The sequence below is a fragment of the Schistocerca gregaria genome, chromosome 4 (genome assembly GCF_023897955.1).
Source record: "Schistocerca gregaria isolate iqSchGreg1 chromosome 4, iqSchGreg1.2, whole genome shotgun sequence".
Taxonomy (NCBI): domain Eukaryota; kingdom Metazoa; phylum Arthropoda; class Insecta; order Orthoptera; family Acrididae; genus Schistocerca; species Schistocerca gregaria.
Genome location: NC_064923.1, coordinates 785,190,751 through 785,208,541, shown reverse-complemented (window position 1 = coordinate 785,208,541; position 17,791 = coordinate 785,190,751). Strand labels below are relative to the sequence as shown.

At 45.4% G+C, this 17,791-nt stretch overlaps 1 protein-coding gene across 4 annotated transcripts in view; it reads left to right on the top strand.

Annotated features, from left to right (window-relative positions):
• LOC126267434 (CXXC-type zinc finger protein 1-like) overlaps window positions 1-17,791 on the top strand; it is a 73,467-nt gene that overhangs the window by 32,003 nt on the left and 23,673 nt on the right. For all 4 annotated transcript variants that reach the window (XM_049972688.1, XM_049972690.1, XM_049972689.1 and 1 more), the window contains one exon: window positions 15,116-15,245. In XM_049972688.1, coding sequence (XP_049828645.1) covers window positions 15,116-15,245 — 130 coding nt within the window. The remainder of the gene's footprint in view (window positions 1-15,115; window positions 15,246-17,791) is intronic.

Here is a 17,791-nt window from a genome sequence, read left to right as displayed (position 1 = left end):
ATTTGTTCCTGTTATGTAAAGTACTGCTTCCAGACTAAGTTCGCTGCAATCTATGAACAAGCATTACTCATACACTGAACTCCTCGCTGAGTGTCTCTGTGGCAGTCACGATAATATTGTAAAAAATAAAGTCGCCACCTTCTGTGGAGATACATTCAGAAGAAAAACAGCATAGTGCTAACAATAAAGACTAAGTTTCATATTACAAAAAAGATGATTCCATTCTCTTAAATCTGAAACTTAGATCTCAGCCTGTTGCGTGGACAAATTTGAAGCACGAATAAGATAACTGTGATCTTCTTGAGACAAGAAAATGTTCCTCATTTGATTCATTGTGGCATGAAATGTTTGGTTGGCATGCTGTATTTTGCGTGTTCATCACTGTAGTAGTCTTCAGTCACTGTCACATCCTCAGGAAGCACCGATACTAGCAGTTGTTCACCGTGACATATGTACTGTATAGTAGTTGGTAAATTAGGATATTGCACATTTTCATTGTGTTCAAGGAGATTCCATCTGTTCTCAAGCAAAAATAACTGTTTGTGACCTGGTCTATTGTGTCCCTCCAAATATGGGGACAGCAAAATGCATGTGGTGTGATCCTTTTTAACTTGGGGGGGGGGGGGGGGGGGGGCGCAGTAGTTGTCCAAGTCACCAACCTTACACCTGAATTAAAGTTGCTTTCTCTTATTTACAAGAGGATAAAGCTTCCATTTTTGCTAATTTTGAGTTTATTCTCCACAGATATAACGAAAATAATTTTGCTGTTTACAAGGATATAAGGCATTTTGTCTTCTGAATTAACACAAATCCCAAACTCTAATGAACTTAGAACAACAAGTAGTCACTTCCAACAGTCGTCTAAACTATCAATACTGAGATGAAAGAGCCAACAGACAAAGGATAGATCGCTGTTCACCATGTAGATGAGACTTTGTCGCAGACAGGCAGAAGAAGATTGCTATACATACATTTAAGGTTTCAGCCAAAGGGTCTCCTTCTAAAGTAAAAAAATACACACACACTCCTCAGCAGCCAAAGACAGTGTGAGTTGTGTTTGTGTCAGTATTTTCTACTTTAGAAGAAGGCTTTTTAGCCAAAAGCTTGAATGTATAGCAGTCTTTTTGGTGTGCCTATCTGCGAGTCACTGTCTCCTCCATATCCTTTTCGTAGCAATCCCTCCTTTTCATGAAATTGTTCTTATTCCATCCTTTCGTGATATCATTCTTATTCCATTCCGGATTTTCCAGTGTGACTCCGCATATTTATTTGCTGAAATACACCTCCCTTTCCAGGAGGTAGATTTCTGAGAGTTGTGCATGGTAATGCCCTTTACGTATTTCTCATATTTTCACTTGCACAGAATATTTAAACTGAGCCAGCATTTTCAAGGATTTTGATAGGTAGAGGGCAGCATGTCAAGGGAACTGAGGTCTGTAACCAAAACTGATTCCATGTTTGAATTCAGTACAACGACATTGCAATGATCACCATTCACATTCGTTATTATACAAATGTTGTCAGCCTGTGTAACTTGCACCTGCCATTCATATGAATGTGAGAGATTATTTAATAGGATGTACAAAATTTATAGCTTCTGAAAAGTTGTAGAGATTTTTCAGAATTGGGATATCTGCCTGTTACATATGAAATGTTAGTTTTATTGCTTGTCACTTTGTGATAAGCCTATTTCATACTCCTCCAACTCAGTCCACTCGTGTCCACTTGGTATTGAATCTTTTAGTTGAGTTTGGTTTTGGACTCGCTAAAAACAAAGCTTCCCTGCCCATCCCTATCAAATTATTTCATTTCCCTCCTTTTTTTTTTTTAAAAAAAAATAATTCATTCTTCAGTAAACTGAAAAAAAGTCTTCGGTAAACTGCAACTAAATGCTGCTTTTTATGTTCTAATTTTAACAGGCACTTAAAAGCCTTGTAATGTCTTTTAATACAGTTTAATGTATACTGTATTAAAATACATTATCACAATTAAGTTGTCAAAGGCCTCTCCATATGAATGTATGTCAATCTTTCATAAACTTTTAAAGCTATTGGCCTTTCTATCAATTAAAAACAGTAATTTCAAAATATAATCAGCAATTCCAGTTGATGAAGGATCCTGAAATATAGGCAATATGCATCACATAAGAAGAGAAAAAGATACATATAAGGCTGAAACAAACCAGAATTTGGCTGAAACAATGCCCTGTGCACCAGGATGATGCAGTTCAAAGACACAGTGAAGCTTGTAGCTTCTTACCTTGGCTTTGCTGAACCGGAATTGTCTGTCACAAATATTTTAGTGGACCATCCATGGAGAATCTCCTTTGGTGAAAGAATTTTGTAAAACTATAGGTACTAACTCTGCTGTAGTGGCTCTGTCGTTGGTAATTTATCTTTCCAGTTGTGCAGTAAAGTTATTGATTGTCTCTTGCCACAGATTACTTTACATATAACCAGAATCCCTTTTGATTTTTCTGCCAAATTTGGAGACAGAAGTTCATTGTGGAAACTATTAAAAATGTCTCACATTGAAGTGTGTGCTAAACTCTGAGGTTCAATAAAACATCACCAATTGGAAATTGGAATTTAATTTTTTTCATTACTTAGGAAACAGTGTTCTGACCTGTTTTATGTATCAAGAGGGATCAGCACCAAAATCAAACCATGGAAATTCCATGATGAAATGCAACAATATTATGAGAAGGAAACTTGCTACTCACCATATACTGGAGATTCTGAGTCGCAGATAGGCACAACAAAGAGGCTTTCACAACTAAACCTTTCGGCCATTGGCCTTCGTCAACAACAACAACAACAACAACAACCACACACACACACACACACACACACACACACACACACACACACACACACACACGCGACTGCAGTCTAAGGCAACTGAAACCACACTATGAGCAGCTGCATCAGTGCATAATGGGAGTGGAGACTGGGTGGGGGTAAGGAGGAGACTGAGGCTGGGAGGGGGAGGGATAGTATGATGGTGTGGCGGACAGTGAAGTGCTGCAGTTTAGACGATGGGCAGCGGAGAGGTAGAGCGGAGGAAGGGCGAAGTGCCAGGAAAGGAGAGAAATAAAAAGACTGAGTGTAGTGGTGGAATGACGGCTGTGTAGTGCTGGAATGGGAACAGGGAAAGGGCTGGATGGGCGAGGACCGAGGACAGCGACTAACGAAGGTTGAGGCCAGGAGGATTTCGGGAACGTAGGACGTATTGCAGGGAAAGTTCCCACCAATTCAGAATTGCACAGGTGGGAACTTTCCCTGCAATACATCCAATGTTCCCCCCCTGTGGGTTCGGGGGTAAGAATAGGCCCACGGTATTCCTGCCTGCCGTAAGAGGCGACTAAAAGGAGTCTCAAACGTTTTGGCCTTGTGAGATGGTCCCCTAACGGGTTTGACCTCCATCCTTCTAAATTTTCCGAAGAGCGAGCCGATTGGGGAAGGGCGCCTTACAAGGAGCGATGTGTCCATCATGCATTACCATCTCTAGCCAGGTTTGTCGTCATCGCTTAGCAGTCCCGCTCACCTACCATCTCTTGGGCGTGGATTTGTTCTAGGGTGCAGTTTATTGCAGTCTGCTATGCTGTGTCGCTTTATGCGCCAATGACGATATTGGACTACATCACCTGAAATCCAGCACGGTAGCCAGTCTGTTGTGGTGGAGCCGCCATGTACCCTGTTGGTTGTAGCCCCCTGACTACACAGGGATCGCTCTGCTGATGCCAGCGCCGTTAACTCCCCACGTATGCCAAGGAGTAGATGCCTATCTCCTTGGGGCATTGGGATCCCGGCAATGGCCATCCTGCCAGGTGGTCGTTGCTGAGGCTGGGTGGCGCCCGTGGGGAGGGCCCTTGGTCGGAGTAGGTGGCATCAGGGCGGATGTCCCGCAATGAAGCGTGGTACATCATCTCTTGCTGGCGGCCAGCCGCCAGCAGTCTCTAAGCGTTCCAGGGCTCAATACAACGCAACTACATATGACCCCAAATCGTTCCCCTCCCTGGCTACACCATGGGAGGAACGGAAGACTAAGGATGCCAGCGAACCATACTCGCCCCGCTACCTGGTGTGTACGAGAGCTGATGGTGAATCCTTTACATCCATGAAGCCTCAGTTCTTCGTCGAACACTTAGAGGATAAGTTCGGGGAGGTGGAGGGCTTGTCCAAAATGCGCTCGGGCTCGGTTTTGATCAAATCGGCGTCCTCCGCTCAGTCCCGCCGGTTACTCGATTGTCACAAGCTAGGGGATGTTCCGGTTACAATCACGCCCCATAAGAGTCTTAATATGGTCCAGGGCATAATCTTCCATCGGGACCTTCTATTGCAGTCCGATGACGAGCTTCGCGCCAATTTAGAGCGGCGAGGTGTTGACTTCGTCCGGCGCGTACATCGTGGTCCAAGGGATAAGCAGGTTGCCACCGGTGCCTTCATCTTGGCCTTCGAGGGTGATACTTTACCTGAGAAGGTCAAGGTGATGGTCTATCGTTGTGGCGTCAAGCCATATATCCCTCCCCCGATGCGGTGCTTTAAGTGCTGGAAGTTCAGGCATATGTCTTCCCGCTGTACTTCCAGCCTCACATGTCGAGATTGTGGACGCCCATCACATCCCAATACTCCATGTGCTCCGCCTCCCATCTGTGTAAACTGCGGAGAGCACCACTCGCCTTGCTCGCCGGACTGCAGGCTCTTCCAGAAAGAGCGCAAAATCATGGAGTATAAGACCCTGGACCGCCTGACATACACTGAGGCCAGGCAGAAGTTCGAACGCCTTCATCCTGTTCGAATGACTGCCTCTTACGCCGCGGCTACTACTGTTATGGCCCCATTAGCTCTCCCTCAGACAGCCACCTCTCAGAGCCGGAATGCTACACCTGCCCCCTTGATGGTGGGGGGCACTTCACTCCCTGCTGCTCCTGCACTACCTGCCTCAGGAGCAGCAACCCCCCAACCATCGGGGACATCAGTCCCCACTTCTAAGCTGGGGAAGCCTCAAACTTCCCCTGCTCGAATAGCACGGAAAGGGTCCCTTGGGTCCCTTCCTTCCCAGGTTTCCGCCTCTGGGAAGGGTGACGTCAGCCAGTGGAAGAAAAGCAGACCAGCGGCTGGTAGCAGGGCTTCCCGCTCCTTCTCCGTCCCGGAGACTGACTCGCTGGAGCCCTCCCAGCCAATGAAACCCAAGGACCAGAGAGACAAGACGAAGAAGAAGACCTCTAAGGCCAAGGACCACGCGGTGGCATCCCACCCCACTGCTCCCTACAGGTTCTGCGTCCGAGGATATGGTGGAGATCCGGGCGTCCGCTGAGGACCTGGATCTCGCCGGACCCTCAGACACCATGGAAGCAGATTGTACTGGTCCTCCATCGGTGGCAGCAGGTGACCCAGTGGCGTGATCTGCCTCCTCGGCCCCTTCACGCCTTTTTCGGACATGGACAAAGCGATACTCCAGTGGAACTGCAGCGCTTTTTTCCACCACCTTGCTGAGCTTCGCCAACTCATCAGCAGTCACCCTTTCCTCTGCATTGCCCTACAGGAAACTTGGTTTCTGGCAATGCGGACCCCTGCCCTACGTGGGTATCGGGGTTATTACAAGAACCGGGCAGCTTATGAGAGGGTGTCTGGTGGAGTCTGCGTCTACATCCTTAACTCTGTCTACAGCGAATGTGTACCTCTTCACACACCTTTAGAGGCTGTCGCTGCAAGGATGTGAACGCCTCAGCCTATTACTGTCTGCAGTTTGTATCTTCCGCCAGATGGTGATGTCTCGCGTCATGTGTTGGCTGCATTGATAGCACAACTGCCTCCTCCTTTTGTGTTACTGGGCGATCTTAACGCCCATAACCCCCTGTGGGGTAGCGCCGCGATTACTGGCCGGGGTAGAGATGTCGAGACTCTTCTCTCGCAGCTTGACCTCTGCCTCTTAAACACGGGAGAGCCGACACATTTCAGGGTCGTCCATGGCACATTTTCGGCCATCGACCTTTCTATCTGCAGCCCCGGACTTTCACCATCCATCCACTGGAGTGTCCATGACGACTTACGTGGTAGTGACCATTTCCCCATCTTTCTGTCACTACCACAGCGTCACTCTTCTGAACGCCCCTCCAGATGGGCTCTGAATAAGGCTGATTGGGGCTTGTTCTCCTCTCTCGCCACTATCGCACCTCCTTCCCATGACACCATTAATGCGGTGGTTCAGTCGGTCACCACCGGCATCGTTTCTGCGGCGGCATCTGCGATTCCCTGTTCATCCGGGTCCCCTCGGCGGAGGACTGTGCCTTGGTGGGCGCATTAGAGATCGCAGAGGCGATTAGAGATCGCCGGCGGGCTCTTCAACGCCATAAGCGGCACCCGTCCTTGGAGAACCTCATCGTTTTTAAACAGCTCCGTGCCCGTGCCCGACGCCTTATTCGCCAACGGAAGCAGGAGTGCTGGGAACGGTATGTTTCCACCATTGGCGTCCGTACCTCTGCATCGCAGGTTTGGGCTAAGATTAGGCGACTCCATGGCTATCGGCCGCCTGTCTCTGTCCCTGGGCTTTCGCTGAATGGAGTGGTGTGTACTGACTCCGACACGATTGCGGACCGGTTAGCAGCGCATTTTGCTCAGTGTTCCGCATCTACGAATTACCCACTGGCCTTCCGCTCCCAGAAAGAGCGGTTGGAAAGTTGGAGGCTTTCCTTTCACACGCGCCACGCGGAGTCGTACAATGCTCCTTTCAGCGACTGGGAATTCCAGAGTGCACTATCTGCTTGCCCTGATACGGCTCCTGGGCCAGACCGCATCCACAGCCAGATGCTGAAACACCTCTCTGTGAATTGCCAGCGACGCCTCCTAGATGTTTTCAACTGCATCTGGGTTGAGGGTGTGTTCCCGTCTCAATGGCGAGAAAGCATCGTCCTCCCCGTGTTGAAACCTGGCAAGAACCCGCTGGAGATGGACAGCTACCGCCCCATAAGCCTCACCAACGTTCTTTGCAAGTTGCTAGAACGTATGGTGAGCCGGAGGTTGAGTTGGCTCCTCGAGTCTCGAGGCCTTCTGGCTCCGTCTCAGGGTGGGTTCCGTAAAGGCCGCTCTGCCGTCGATAATCTGGTCTCCCTAGAGTCTGCCGTCCGTACAGCCTTTGCACGCCGCCAACATCTGGTTGCCGCCTTCTTCGACATGCGGAAGGCGTACGATACGACTTGGCGATATCACATCCTGGCCACACTTCATGGGTGGGGTCTTAGGGGCCCGCTCCCGATTTTTATTCAGAATTTTCTGTCGTCTCGTTCCTTCCGCGTGCAAGTTGCTGCGTCCCATAGTTCCTCCCGGGTCCAGGAGAACGGGGTCCCACAGGGGTCTGTCCTCAGTGTCTCCCAGTTTTTAATTGCGATCAATGGGCTCGCTGAGGCGGTGGGATCGTCCGTCGCAGCTTCGTTGTATGCAGACGACTTCTGCCTCTACTACAGCTCCGCTGGCATTGCAGTTGCTGAGCGCCAGCTGCAGGGCGCTATCCGCAAGGCGCAGTCGTGGGCTGTAGCGCACGGCTTCCAGTTTTCGGCCGCTAAGACCTGCGTTATGCATTTCTGCCGGCGTCGCACGGTTCACCCTGAGCCACGACTTTACCTTGACGGTGAACCTCTTGCTGTGGTGGAGACGCATCGGTTCTTGGGACTGGTATTAGATGCCCGGTTGACTTGGCTGCCTCATATTAGGCAGCTTAAACAAACATGCTGGCGGCATTTAAACGCTCTCCGTTGCCTTAGCCACACCGGATGGGGTGCCGATCGGTCCACCCTTCTCCGGCTGTATCAAGCGCTGATCCAGTCCCGCCTTGATTATGGGTGTGTGGCTTATGGTTCGGCATCGCCATCAGCGTTGCAATTGCTGGATCCTATCCATCACTGCGGGATCCGACTCGCCACAGGAGCATTTCGGACAAGCCCTGTTGACAGCTTACTTGTGGAGGCTGGTGTTCCTCCATTGCGGATCCGGCGCGACCGACTTCTGGCCGCTTATGCTGCCCACGTTTGTAGCTTGCCAGGGCATCCCAACTACCGTCTCCTGTTCCCGCTCTCGATCGTCCCATCTTCCAGACAGGCGGCCCCGGTCAGGGTGTACGATCGCGGTTCGCATCCGGGCTCTACTGTGTGGGATTGAGTTTTTTCCTCTCCCGCCTGTTTTCCGGTCCAATCTCCGTCTGCCCCCTTGGTGTGTGCGCCGACCATGCATTCGGCTGGATTTGGCACAGGGTCCGAAAGACTCGGTCCCTCCTCCGGCCCTCCGCCGCCGCTTTGTTTCTCTCCTTGCCGAGTCTCCCGGATCTGCCGTGGCCTATACCGACGGTTTCGTGGTCTCTGGTCGCACTGGTTACGCTCTTACTCTAGAGGATCATTGTGAGCAACGGTCGCTGGCACCCGGGAACAGTGTATACACTGCCGAGTTGGTTGCCATCTGTCGCGCCCTAGAGTATATCCGCTCCCGCTCAGGTGAGTCCTTTGTCATCTGTAGTGACTCCCTGAGTGGTTTACGAGCTCTTGACCAGTGCTTTCCTCATTCCCGTCTGGTGATGGCCATCCACGAGTCGCTCCATGCTCTTGCCCGTTGCGTGGTCTTTGTTTGGACCCCAGGTCATGTCGGCATCCCGGGCAATGAGCGGGTTGACACGCTGGCTAAACAGGCAGTGAGTTCACCGGCTCTGCAACTCGGCCTTATGGAGTGTGATCTGTCGCTTTTGCGCCAGAAAGTGCTTGGTGCCTGGGGTGACGAGTGGCGCACCCTGCCCACGCCCAACAAACTTCGGGCGGTGAAGGAGACGACCGGTGTGTGGCGCTCCTCCATGCGGGCATCTCGGAAGGACTCTGTCGTCCTCTGCCGGCTGCGCGTTGGCCACACGTGTCTGACGCACGGCCATTTGTTGCGCCGGGAGGGCCCACTGCTATGTCGCTGCGGGGCAGCTCTGACGGTGGTCCACATTTTGGTGGACTGCCCGCTTTTAACAGGACTCAGGCAGACGTTTGCGCTGCCTGATACCCTCCCTGCCCTTTTATGTGATGACGTTGCTATGGCGGACCTCGTGTTGAGTTTTATTCGGGCAGGGGGTTTTTATCGTATGATTTGAGTGTTTGTCCTTTTATTTCCTGTATTGACTTGGGCCTTTGGCCTGTGGTTTTAAACTGTGGGTTTTAATGTCATTTGGTGGTTGGCTTTTCCTTATTTTCATGGTCGGCCATCCACCTTCACACTCGGTGTGATTTTAGTTCCGTTTGTCTGGTCTTTGTCTGTCTTTCTTGTATTGTGTCGTCCCTTGTCTCAGTTCTCCGTTTTTAACGACTGACAGTTTTTATTTCGTGTGATTTTATCGTGGAACAAGGGACTGATGACCTTAGCAGTCTGGTCCCTTCAATCCCACACCCAACCAACCAACATCCAATGTTCTCGTAACCCTCCTGGCCTCAACCTTCGTTAGTTGCTGTCCTCGGTCCTCGCCCATCCAGCCCCTTCCCAGTTCCCATTCCAGCACTACACAGCCGTCATTCCACCACTACACTCAGTCTTTTTATTTCTCTCCTTTCCTGGTACTTCGCCCTTCCTCCGCTCTACCTCTCCGCTGCCCATCGTCTAAACTGCAGCACTTGACTGTCCGCCACCCCATCATATTATCCCTCCCCCTCCCAGCCTCAGCCTCCTTCTTACCCCCACCCAGTCTTCACTCCCATTATGCGCTGATGCTGCTGCTCATAGTGTGGTTTCAGTTGCCTTAGACTGCAGTCGTGTGTGTGTGTGTGTGTGTGTGTGTGTGTGTGTGTGTGTGTGTGTGTGTGTGTGTGTGTGTGTGTGTGTGTGTGGGTGGGTGGGGTGTTGGCGAAGGCCAGTGGCCGAAAGCTTTAGTTGTGAAAGTCTGAAAGAAATACTAACAAAGAGATAGAGGGGCTGGCCAGCTGATAAATGACATGTGGTTGTGGGGGGATGCATGGAACCACCTACTCCAGCCCCGCTACTGGTAAAACGTACACAATTCAAGGCAGGGCCACGTGTGAAAGTGCACATGTCATTTATCAGCTGACATGCCTGCAATGCACAGCCTATTACATTGGTATGACAACAACTAAACTGGCTGAGCGTATGAACGGACACAGACAAACTGTCCGCCTAGGAGATGTCCAATACCCAGTAGCGGAGCATGCCCTCCAGCATAATTCTAGGGACCTAGGAACCTGCTACACCGTATGTGCCATTTGGCTTCTCCCACCCAACACCAGTCCCACTGAACTGCGGAGATGGGAACTTACACTCCAGCACATCCTTTCACCCCACCATCCCCCTGGACTGAACCTACGTTAAACAACCTCACTCCCATTTACTCTTCAGTCTTCTCCTCTTTCCCTTTCCTCTTTAGCCATTCATGCATCTTTTCATCCTACATAGTTGTGTTTATCTTTATACTATATACCTCTTTACTTCTGTATGCATCCTCTTTGGTTTGAAGCTTGCACAGTACCTACAGTAGAATATCTTTGGCTTCCCTCTGACAACCATGCCTCCATCCTTACTACCGTCCCTGTTTTCCTTTCCCTGTTGCTTCATAACCTGGGTTGTGAGTAACTAAATCCACTTTCCCTTCTTCCCTTTCTTTCCCCTCTCTCCTCCCTGATGAAGGAACATTTATTCCGAAAGCTAGGAACTTAAATTTTAGGTTGTTTTCTGTGTTTCTATCGGCTATACTGAGCTGAGGTAAGTACTGGCCAACCCCTCTATCTCTTTGGTAGTATTTCTTTCACATCTTTATATGAGATTTTCCATTAATTATTTAGTTGTGAAAGTCTCTTTGTTGTGCCTATCTGCAACTCAGAATCTCCACTATATGGTGAGTAGCAAGTTTCCTTCTCATCATATTGTTGCAGTTTTTTGGTACAAATGACTCAATTGCTTTTGATACTATTTCTCTGAATGTAAGCCACATCTGATCTACACTTACATAGTTAGTCTGGAGGAAATGGAGACACTCTCTTTGAAAGCTGTCAGAGTGTTTATCCGATTTTTGAAATAGATACATTTTGTGTTTAGTTCTGGTGATTTTGAATCTTATGGTATTAGTTATTACTAGTCACTAATCCTTTTATCTGTGGTGATGCTCCCTATATCGAGTAGGTTCCCGAACTGAAGTTACCAACATCTATAATTGTATGATTAGGGTACTTGTTTGAAGTACAACTCAAGTTTTCTTTGAACTGTTCATCAACTACATCAACTAAGTCGGTGGTCGATAAAGGAACCTGTTATTAGTTTCTTCTACCTGTAGTAACTTACAGGAACTATCTGTTTCAATTTCATTGCAGGGTAAACTACATCTAACAGCAATAAACACTCTGCTACTTATTGTATTCAATCTATCCTTTCTGAAAACCATTAGATTCTTAGTAAAAATTTCATCTGAACTTATCTCTGACTTAACCAGCTTTCAGTACTTACAACGATTTCAGCATTAGTGCTTTCTGATAGCGCTTTGAGCTCTGGATCTTTTCCAACACTTCTACGACAGTTTGCAAACACAATACAAGTTGTTACTAGGTCTACCTTCAAGCGTTTGCCCTGTACCCTTTTATACTTATGCACCCTCTGTAGTTTCCTGAGATCTTCTGACTTAAAGAAACTGCCCAGTCCACTCCACACAGCCCCTGCTATCCATGTAGCCCCACCCTGTGTTTAATGGACTCCTGACATATTAAGCAGAAAGTGAAACCCCACCATCCTATGGTGCAAGTCGAGAAATCTGCAGCCTGCACAGTCACAGAACTGTTTGAACCTCTGATTCAAACCCTCCTCTGCTCTGTAAGAAAGGTGCACACTCAGTTCTGCCAACAATGCAACAGGTTGTGAGCTTTGTCTTCACATCACAAGCGAAACTGAGGGTCTTTTTTGCGTCAGATAGCCACCCAAAACTGGGAAGTCTCTCTTCAGATCCAAAGTGACACACACCCTTAGTACTGACATGAGGTACCACCTGCAGCTGATTGCATCCTGTGCTCTTCATGGCATCCAGAAGAACCTCTACTCCCCTCCCTCCCCACATGGTATGCACGGAGTGCACACTGAATTTCTTCCATTCCTTGGCAGCCGTGTCCTTAAGGGGCCCCATTATGCACCAAGCATTGGAGCTCCCAACTAACAGTAATCCCATCCTCTGTGAATGCTCAGATCTTGCAGGGTGAGATGCTTCCTCTGAAAGAGTACAAGTGATTACATCTAGCTCAGGGTCTTTGTCAGATAAACCAGGGAGGCATTTTGATCCCCCTCCCAGGAACCTCTTTCATTGCCTGCCACATCTTGAAACCTCCCACTCCACATGGGTGAGTGGTCAGCCTCAGTGTGGGCAGTACTCGGGGCAGCCGCAGCAGTGAAATTTTTATTTTTATTCTTGAGTCGGAAACATACATAGGTACATTGTTATTGTGTCATTTAGTCTTTGACCAAAATTTGGTCACTTCCAGTCTATTTTCTGTTGCTTGGAGGTTTTCTGCAATAAAGGAGGTTGGACACAGTCGACACTGGAGCACGTGCTGGACAGTCTGGACTTCTCCACAGTCACACTTAATATTGTTTCCCATATTGCAGCTCCATCTTACCAGATTAAACCTTGACGTACCCACACCTGATCTAAGCCTATTCAAAGATTTCCAGGTCATCCATTCCTCTTCATGTCCTGGAGGCAGAGTTTCAGAATCTCTCTTCCAACCAGAGGGAAGGGAAGTTGTATCCCTCCAAAGTTGCTCCCTGGCGTTTTCAGCAGTGGTAGTAAGTAGCCTTGATGTTCTGAGGAAACTCGTCCTACACTTCAATCATTTTGAACGTCTTGGAGGACACATGGGTTTTGCTGGTATATTGTTATATTTAAGGTATTTTGTAGTTTTATAGGTAAGATTAGCATGTGTTCCTGTTTTTCAAATCGTGTATTGAACTGTCCATTGAAACTAAACTTGCCTTGCGCGTGTTTTGTCGTGTGGTAATATGTTGGTAAAGAGCTGTAGCAGATTTCTTGCTGTATGCTCTAGAGTCCATCGAAAGTTGCCACGTTTATTGGCAGGTTCATTGGCCAGTCTCCCCAGCGTCCCTTCAACTCCACATCAACTTAGTGTGGCTGAAACTTCCTACAGGTATTGGAAAGACTAGAAAGAGTAATATTTACAATCGAGTCTCTCCTAGTTATTTATTAGAGATGAGCACTCATTTATTTCTCCCTTGAATACAACTTTTACTCATACTATCGGGTGGTAATACGTAAAATTAACAATTATGAGTTCCCTTTGTCTTTATCAGAACAAGAACAGGATCCAAGTCATTAACATTACTGTCAACAAAAGAGATAATAAAAATTGGAGATAATGCAATGCTTTTCTTATGCAAAGAGTAACATCTGTGGTTCCTGCATGCAGCACAGTATTTAACACAGCTATTTCTACATTTAGGTGTTTTTTCTGGATCACAGGTCAGCTTTTGCCTCCATTTCTTGAAAAAATTCTTTGATTTCATTCTACATACAGGAAACTTTCCAGGTAAAAATGGTGAGTTTTAACTCACTTTATATTTAATGTGCAGTTAAGATGCATTAATAAATTTGCAGATATTATTTCATAACATGGATAGTATAATGTGGAATACTCAGTGCAATTTGTCTTTATAACTGGTTGTAAAATGCCTTTTGTTAATAAGTTCACACATCAGTTGATACTCGTCTTTCTATAAATGTTAAAGGTTGAGAGATTTATTGCAGACGACTGCTTTAGTGTCAGCTTTGATAAGTTTTTTGTTACTTTAAACTGATTAATTTCAAATGAACAAATATATTCCTCCCACATCAAGAACAGTTTTAACTTCACTTTTAACAATTTATATTATCTTTCTTCAGTTACTTATAAACCATTGTATACTTATGCGATGTTAATCTCATGGATGTGACAGGCAAGTAATAAGTTTCTGATGTACCTTCACTCATCATGCGCATGATTTTAGAGATTGCACATCCATACAGTTCACAGGCTTACTTACAGATGCCACTAGGGTCAGCCCCCTGGTGCACTCTGATGAATCTCCTTATTTAGGTGATTGGAAAAGAGTATTAGGCATATTCTGTAACCTGCGAATCTCCTTATTTAAGTGATTGGAAAAGAGTATTAGGCATATTCTGTAACCTGCATTACTCTTGTCCATTCAGAGTGTTTAGTGCTACGCGCAACCTGTACCTCATTATATCTTATGTTGGCTCTATAAAGTGCTCCGTAAATCGTGTTTGTTCTGGCTAAAACAGTATGTAAATTGGAATTACTGACAAATAAATTGTAATTACCGATAAAATGCTTTGCTGGTGAAATGTTCTCAGATGACAACAAATTTGGTTCTTCAAAGAATATTCCATCCAGTTTGACAGTGCAATAGTTGTAAAGAATAGTAATAATTGCCAACATTTGATGATAAAATTTCCTGTAAGAGCAAATTTCCTATAGATAGACATTTATCAATAATGAAGTTTAATTTTTGAGCTTCATTTAAGTGAAAGCAGTTAGATTTTAGTGCTATACAATCTTCATGCTGCCCCCGTCCTCCGACTCTGTCCTCACTGCGAGTCACCTGCTCCACGTTTTACCCACATAACCAACATGTCGTATTTTAAGGTAAGTTTTGGTTTTTCACTTAAGCAATATCCTGTTTCTTTAAAGAATAGAAGTCCCAATTGAATAGTCCATCTGGACCTAACAGGTGAATTAATACAACTTGAGAAATTTCAGAATGGAAAGCCAACCAAACAATTGCATATAGACTCAAAAGCTAGTGTAGCTATCTGATCATTTATTTGCAACTATCACCCATCAGTCATCTGCTGGTGAGTTGTTGCCTTTCCTCATTATTGGGACTAATAACTTATGTTTGTGGTACTGAAATTAATTTTTATAGGCATTGTGTGTGTACAGAACAGAAGTTTAAATTCGTGAGAACATGTTCGAGGTGTGATGTCATATGTATTTTATGCAATTCCCATTGTAACATTGATTTCAGTTATGCATAAATTATAATCATATATGAGTTTTATAAAACAATGTGGTATTTTTTATACATTTACACAGAGATGTCGGGAAGAGGATCCTACATTAGTTACTAAATACAAGCCTAGAAAACGAGAGGGTGAACATTCATCTTCAAATGCAATTGATCGTCAGTCGAGAGACAGAAAACGGAAAGAAAAAGTTGGGTCTGGTATGTACTATCATAGTTGTTTATATTTTTAACACAATGCTTTTTGTAACAAGAGTAAATCATTAAGTACAGATAATATATCATTTGTGATATGTGTTAAACATAGCTCCTCATCTCAAGCATACAGTACTTACCATATTTGTGATTGTTCATGAAATAAAATAATTGGAAAAAAAAATTTATGTCAAGCCAGAGTGTAAGTGGAGGAAAAGGGGATGTATAAAATAGCTAGTTTTGAAAGTTTATGGTACAAGCTACAGGTCTACTGTCTATTTTGATAAATAATTATCCAAATGGAGGGGATATAATACGCTGGTTCACATAAATAAAAATGCAGACCTGATTTTGGCATCTGTAGTATAATTGATGAAAGGCACATTTTTGGGTATCTGTGACTATGATTTCAGACTTATGTACAGTATTTCATTCGCTATGACCATAGATGTGATAATTGTCTAGAATCCAATCAAGCTAGGTCTGCATTTGAGATAATGTGGAGAAAAATTAAACTGTCAATATAGCTCGAAACCTAAAATTTACTTATTGTGTTGTTAAAAAATCAATATTTTAGTTATGTGACTGCAAATCATTGTCCTGATGATATGCAAAACACTTGTGTGTTGGTATAATGTAATGGTTCAACAGGAAGGAAGAGGGATGAAGGAAAACGACTGTCGAGATTTAGGCCAGAATCCAGTAACTCTCCCCTGACCCGGGGTCTGCTCAACATTTCCTAAATATTGCCAGTACTTTTCCTTCATTCCTTTTCCTTCCCATTCAACCCTGCCAGAAGAAGGAACCAGTGGCCCCAAAAGCTTACACATTTCTTTAACCTTCGTATATGTTTTCTTCTGCCACCTTTGGATGAATTGATTCTTATTATCTGTCCAGTTATATCAAATTTTCAAAAAAGAACATTATAGCTAGGTAAGATGTATACGTAGGCCAAAAAGAAGAAATTATAATAGTTGGAATATGTTGCTACAATAACTTTTAAAAACAAATATTTTTCATTTAAGCAGAATCAAACAGTGGAAAGTCTAGGGTGGAGTAAGAACAATACGGAAAAGGTATATTTCTACTCGCCACATAGAGGAAGTGTCGAGCCACAGACAGGCACAGTGAAGGAGACTTCTAAAATATTTCTAAGTAAAAATCTCACACATCCACATGAGCACAACTCACATACACAAGCCACTGTCTCCAAACACTGGGGCCCGACTGCAACTGCATCTGACATGAGCAGCAATCAGCTGAGATGGGTAGTAGGGATAAGGAGGTGCCATGTGGCAGGGAGGGGGAGGGATAGCAGGGTAGGGATGGGGGAAGATTCTAGTGCTGCCTATGGAAGTGTGCAAGAAGATGGTGGGGTCGGGGCAGGGCTACTACGCGCAGCAGTATGCTGGAGGGAGGGGAGAGAGAAGTAGAGAAGGTGAAAACACTAGTAGACAGCATTGGCATGTGTAGCACTGGACTGGGAGCAGGAAAGGTGGTGGGTAGGTGGAGGACAGGGCGTAGTGAAGGTTGAGGCCAGGCAGGTTAATGGGAATGAAGTTTATGTTGTTGGGAGAGCTCCCATATACGAAATGCAGAAAAACTCGTGTTGGTAGGAAGAATGCAGACAGTACAGGCTGTGAAGTCGTTAAAGTGAAGCACATCGTGTTGTTTGTTGGGGGGGGGGGGGGGGGGGGGAAGCGATATTTTTATTATGTAAAAAATGAAAATGGATGAAAATGGGGGGTTGAGATGGCTTTAAATATTTATGTTATTTACTCTTTCAGTACGAACTTTGTTCTAGAACCCCTTATTTACGTGTGGTAATAAAAATTCATTTAGACAGAATTAAGCACATTTAAAATTACGTGAACCTTAGCAACCCTCTCATGCTGATAAATTCAAACTAACTGATTAAGAACATTTATTTGAAACTTATTTAAATTAAATGTTTTTACGTATTTCGGCCTTGGCACACATTTTCTAGATGCAGTGGATTTTTTAAATATTTACTGAATTCTTTCTCAGCGTTAGCGATGGAACACAAGACTGTCTGTTAGCATAAAATGGTTAAATATTGCCAAGCCGACCTGAACGTTTAATTATTGACGAAACACACTTCGCTATACGTTTAAGCTATTTGCTTTAGAAATGGAAAGAATCAACAGATTAACAACTTCAACGTTAATTATCCGCCTATGAATGCACAAATGTAAAACAAGTAATAAATTCAGTCAGCCTCAGGATCGCTGAAAAAGAAAAATATTTCGTAATTCACTGCTAATTTTACCTGCTCCCGATTTATGGGTTTGGTTAATTTTATAGCAGAACAATTTTTTAAATGTGCCGCCGCTGCAAATCGTTCGGTCGCGGCAAAACCCAGCAACACCAACGATAATCGCTAAAAGTGCTGAAAATTCTTTAAAGAAATATTATACATGACATGGGCAAGCTAATTTACATTAGTAATACACAATTTTGATAAATTATAATATATTTAGACCATAACAATAATTGAAATGACACACCTTGATTATTTCTCCTCTAATGGC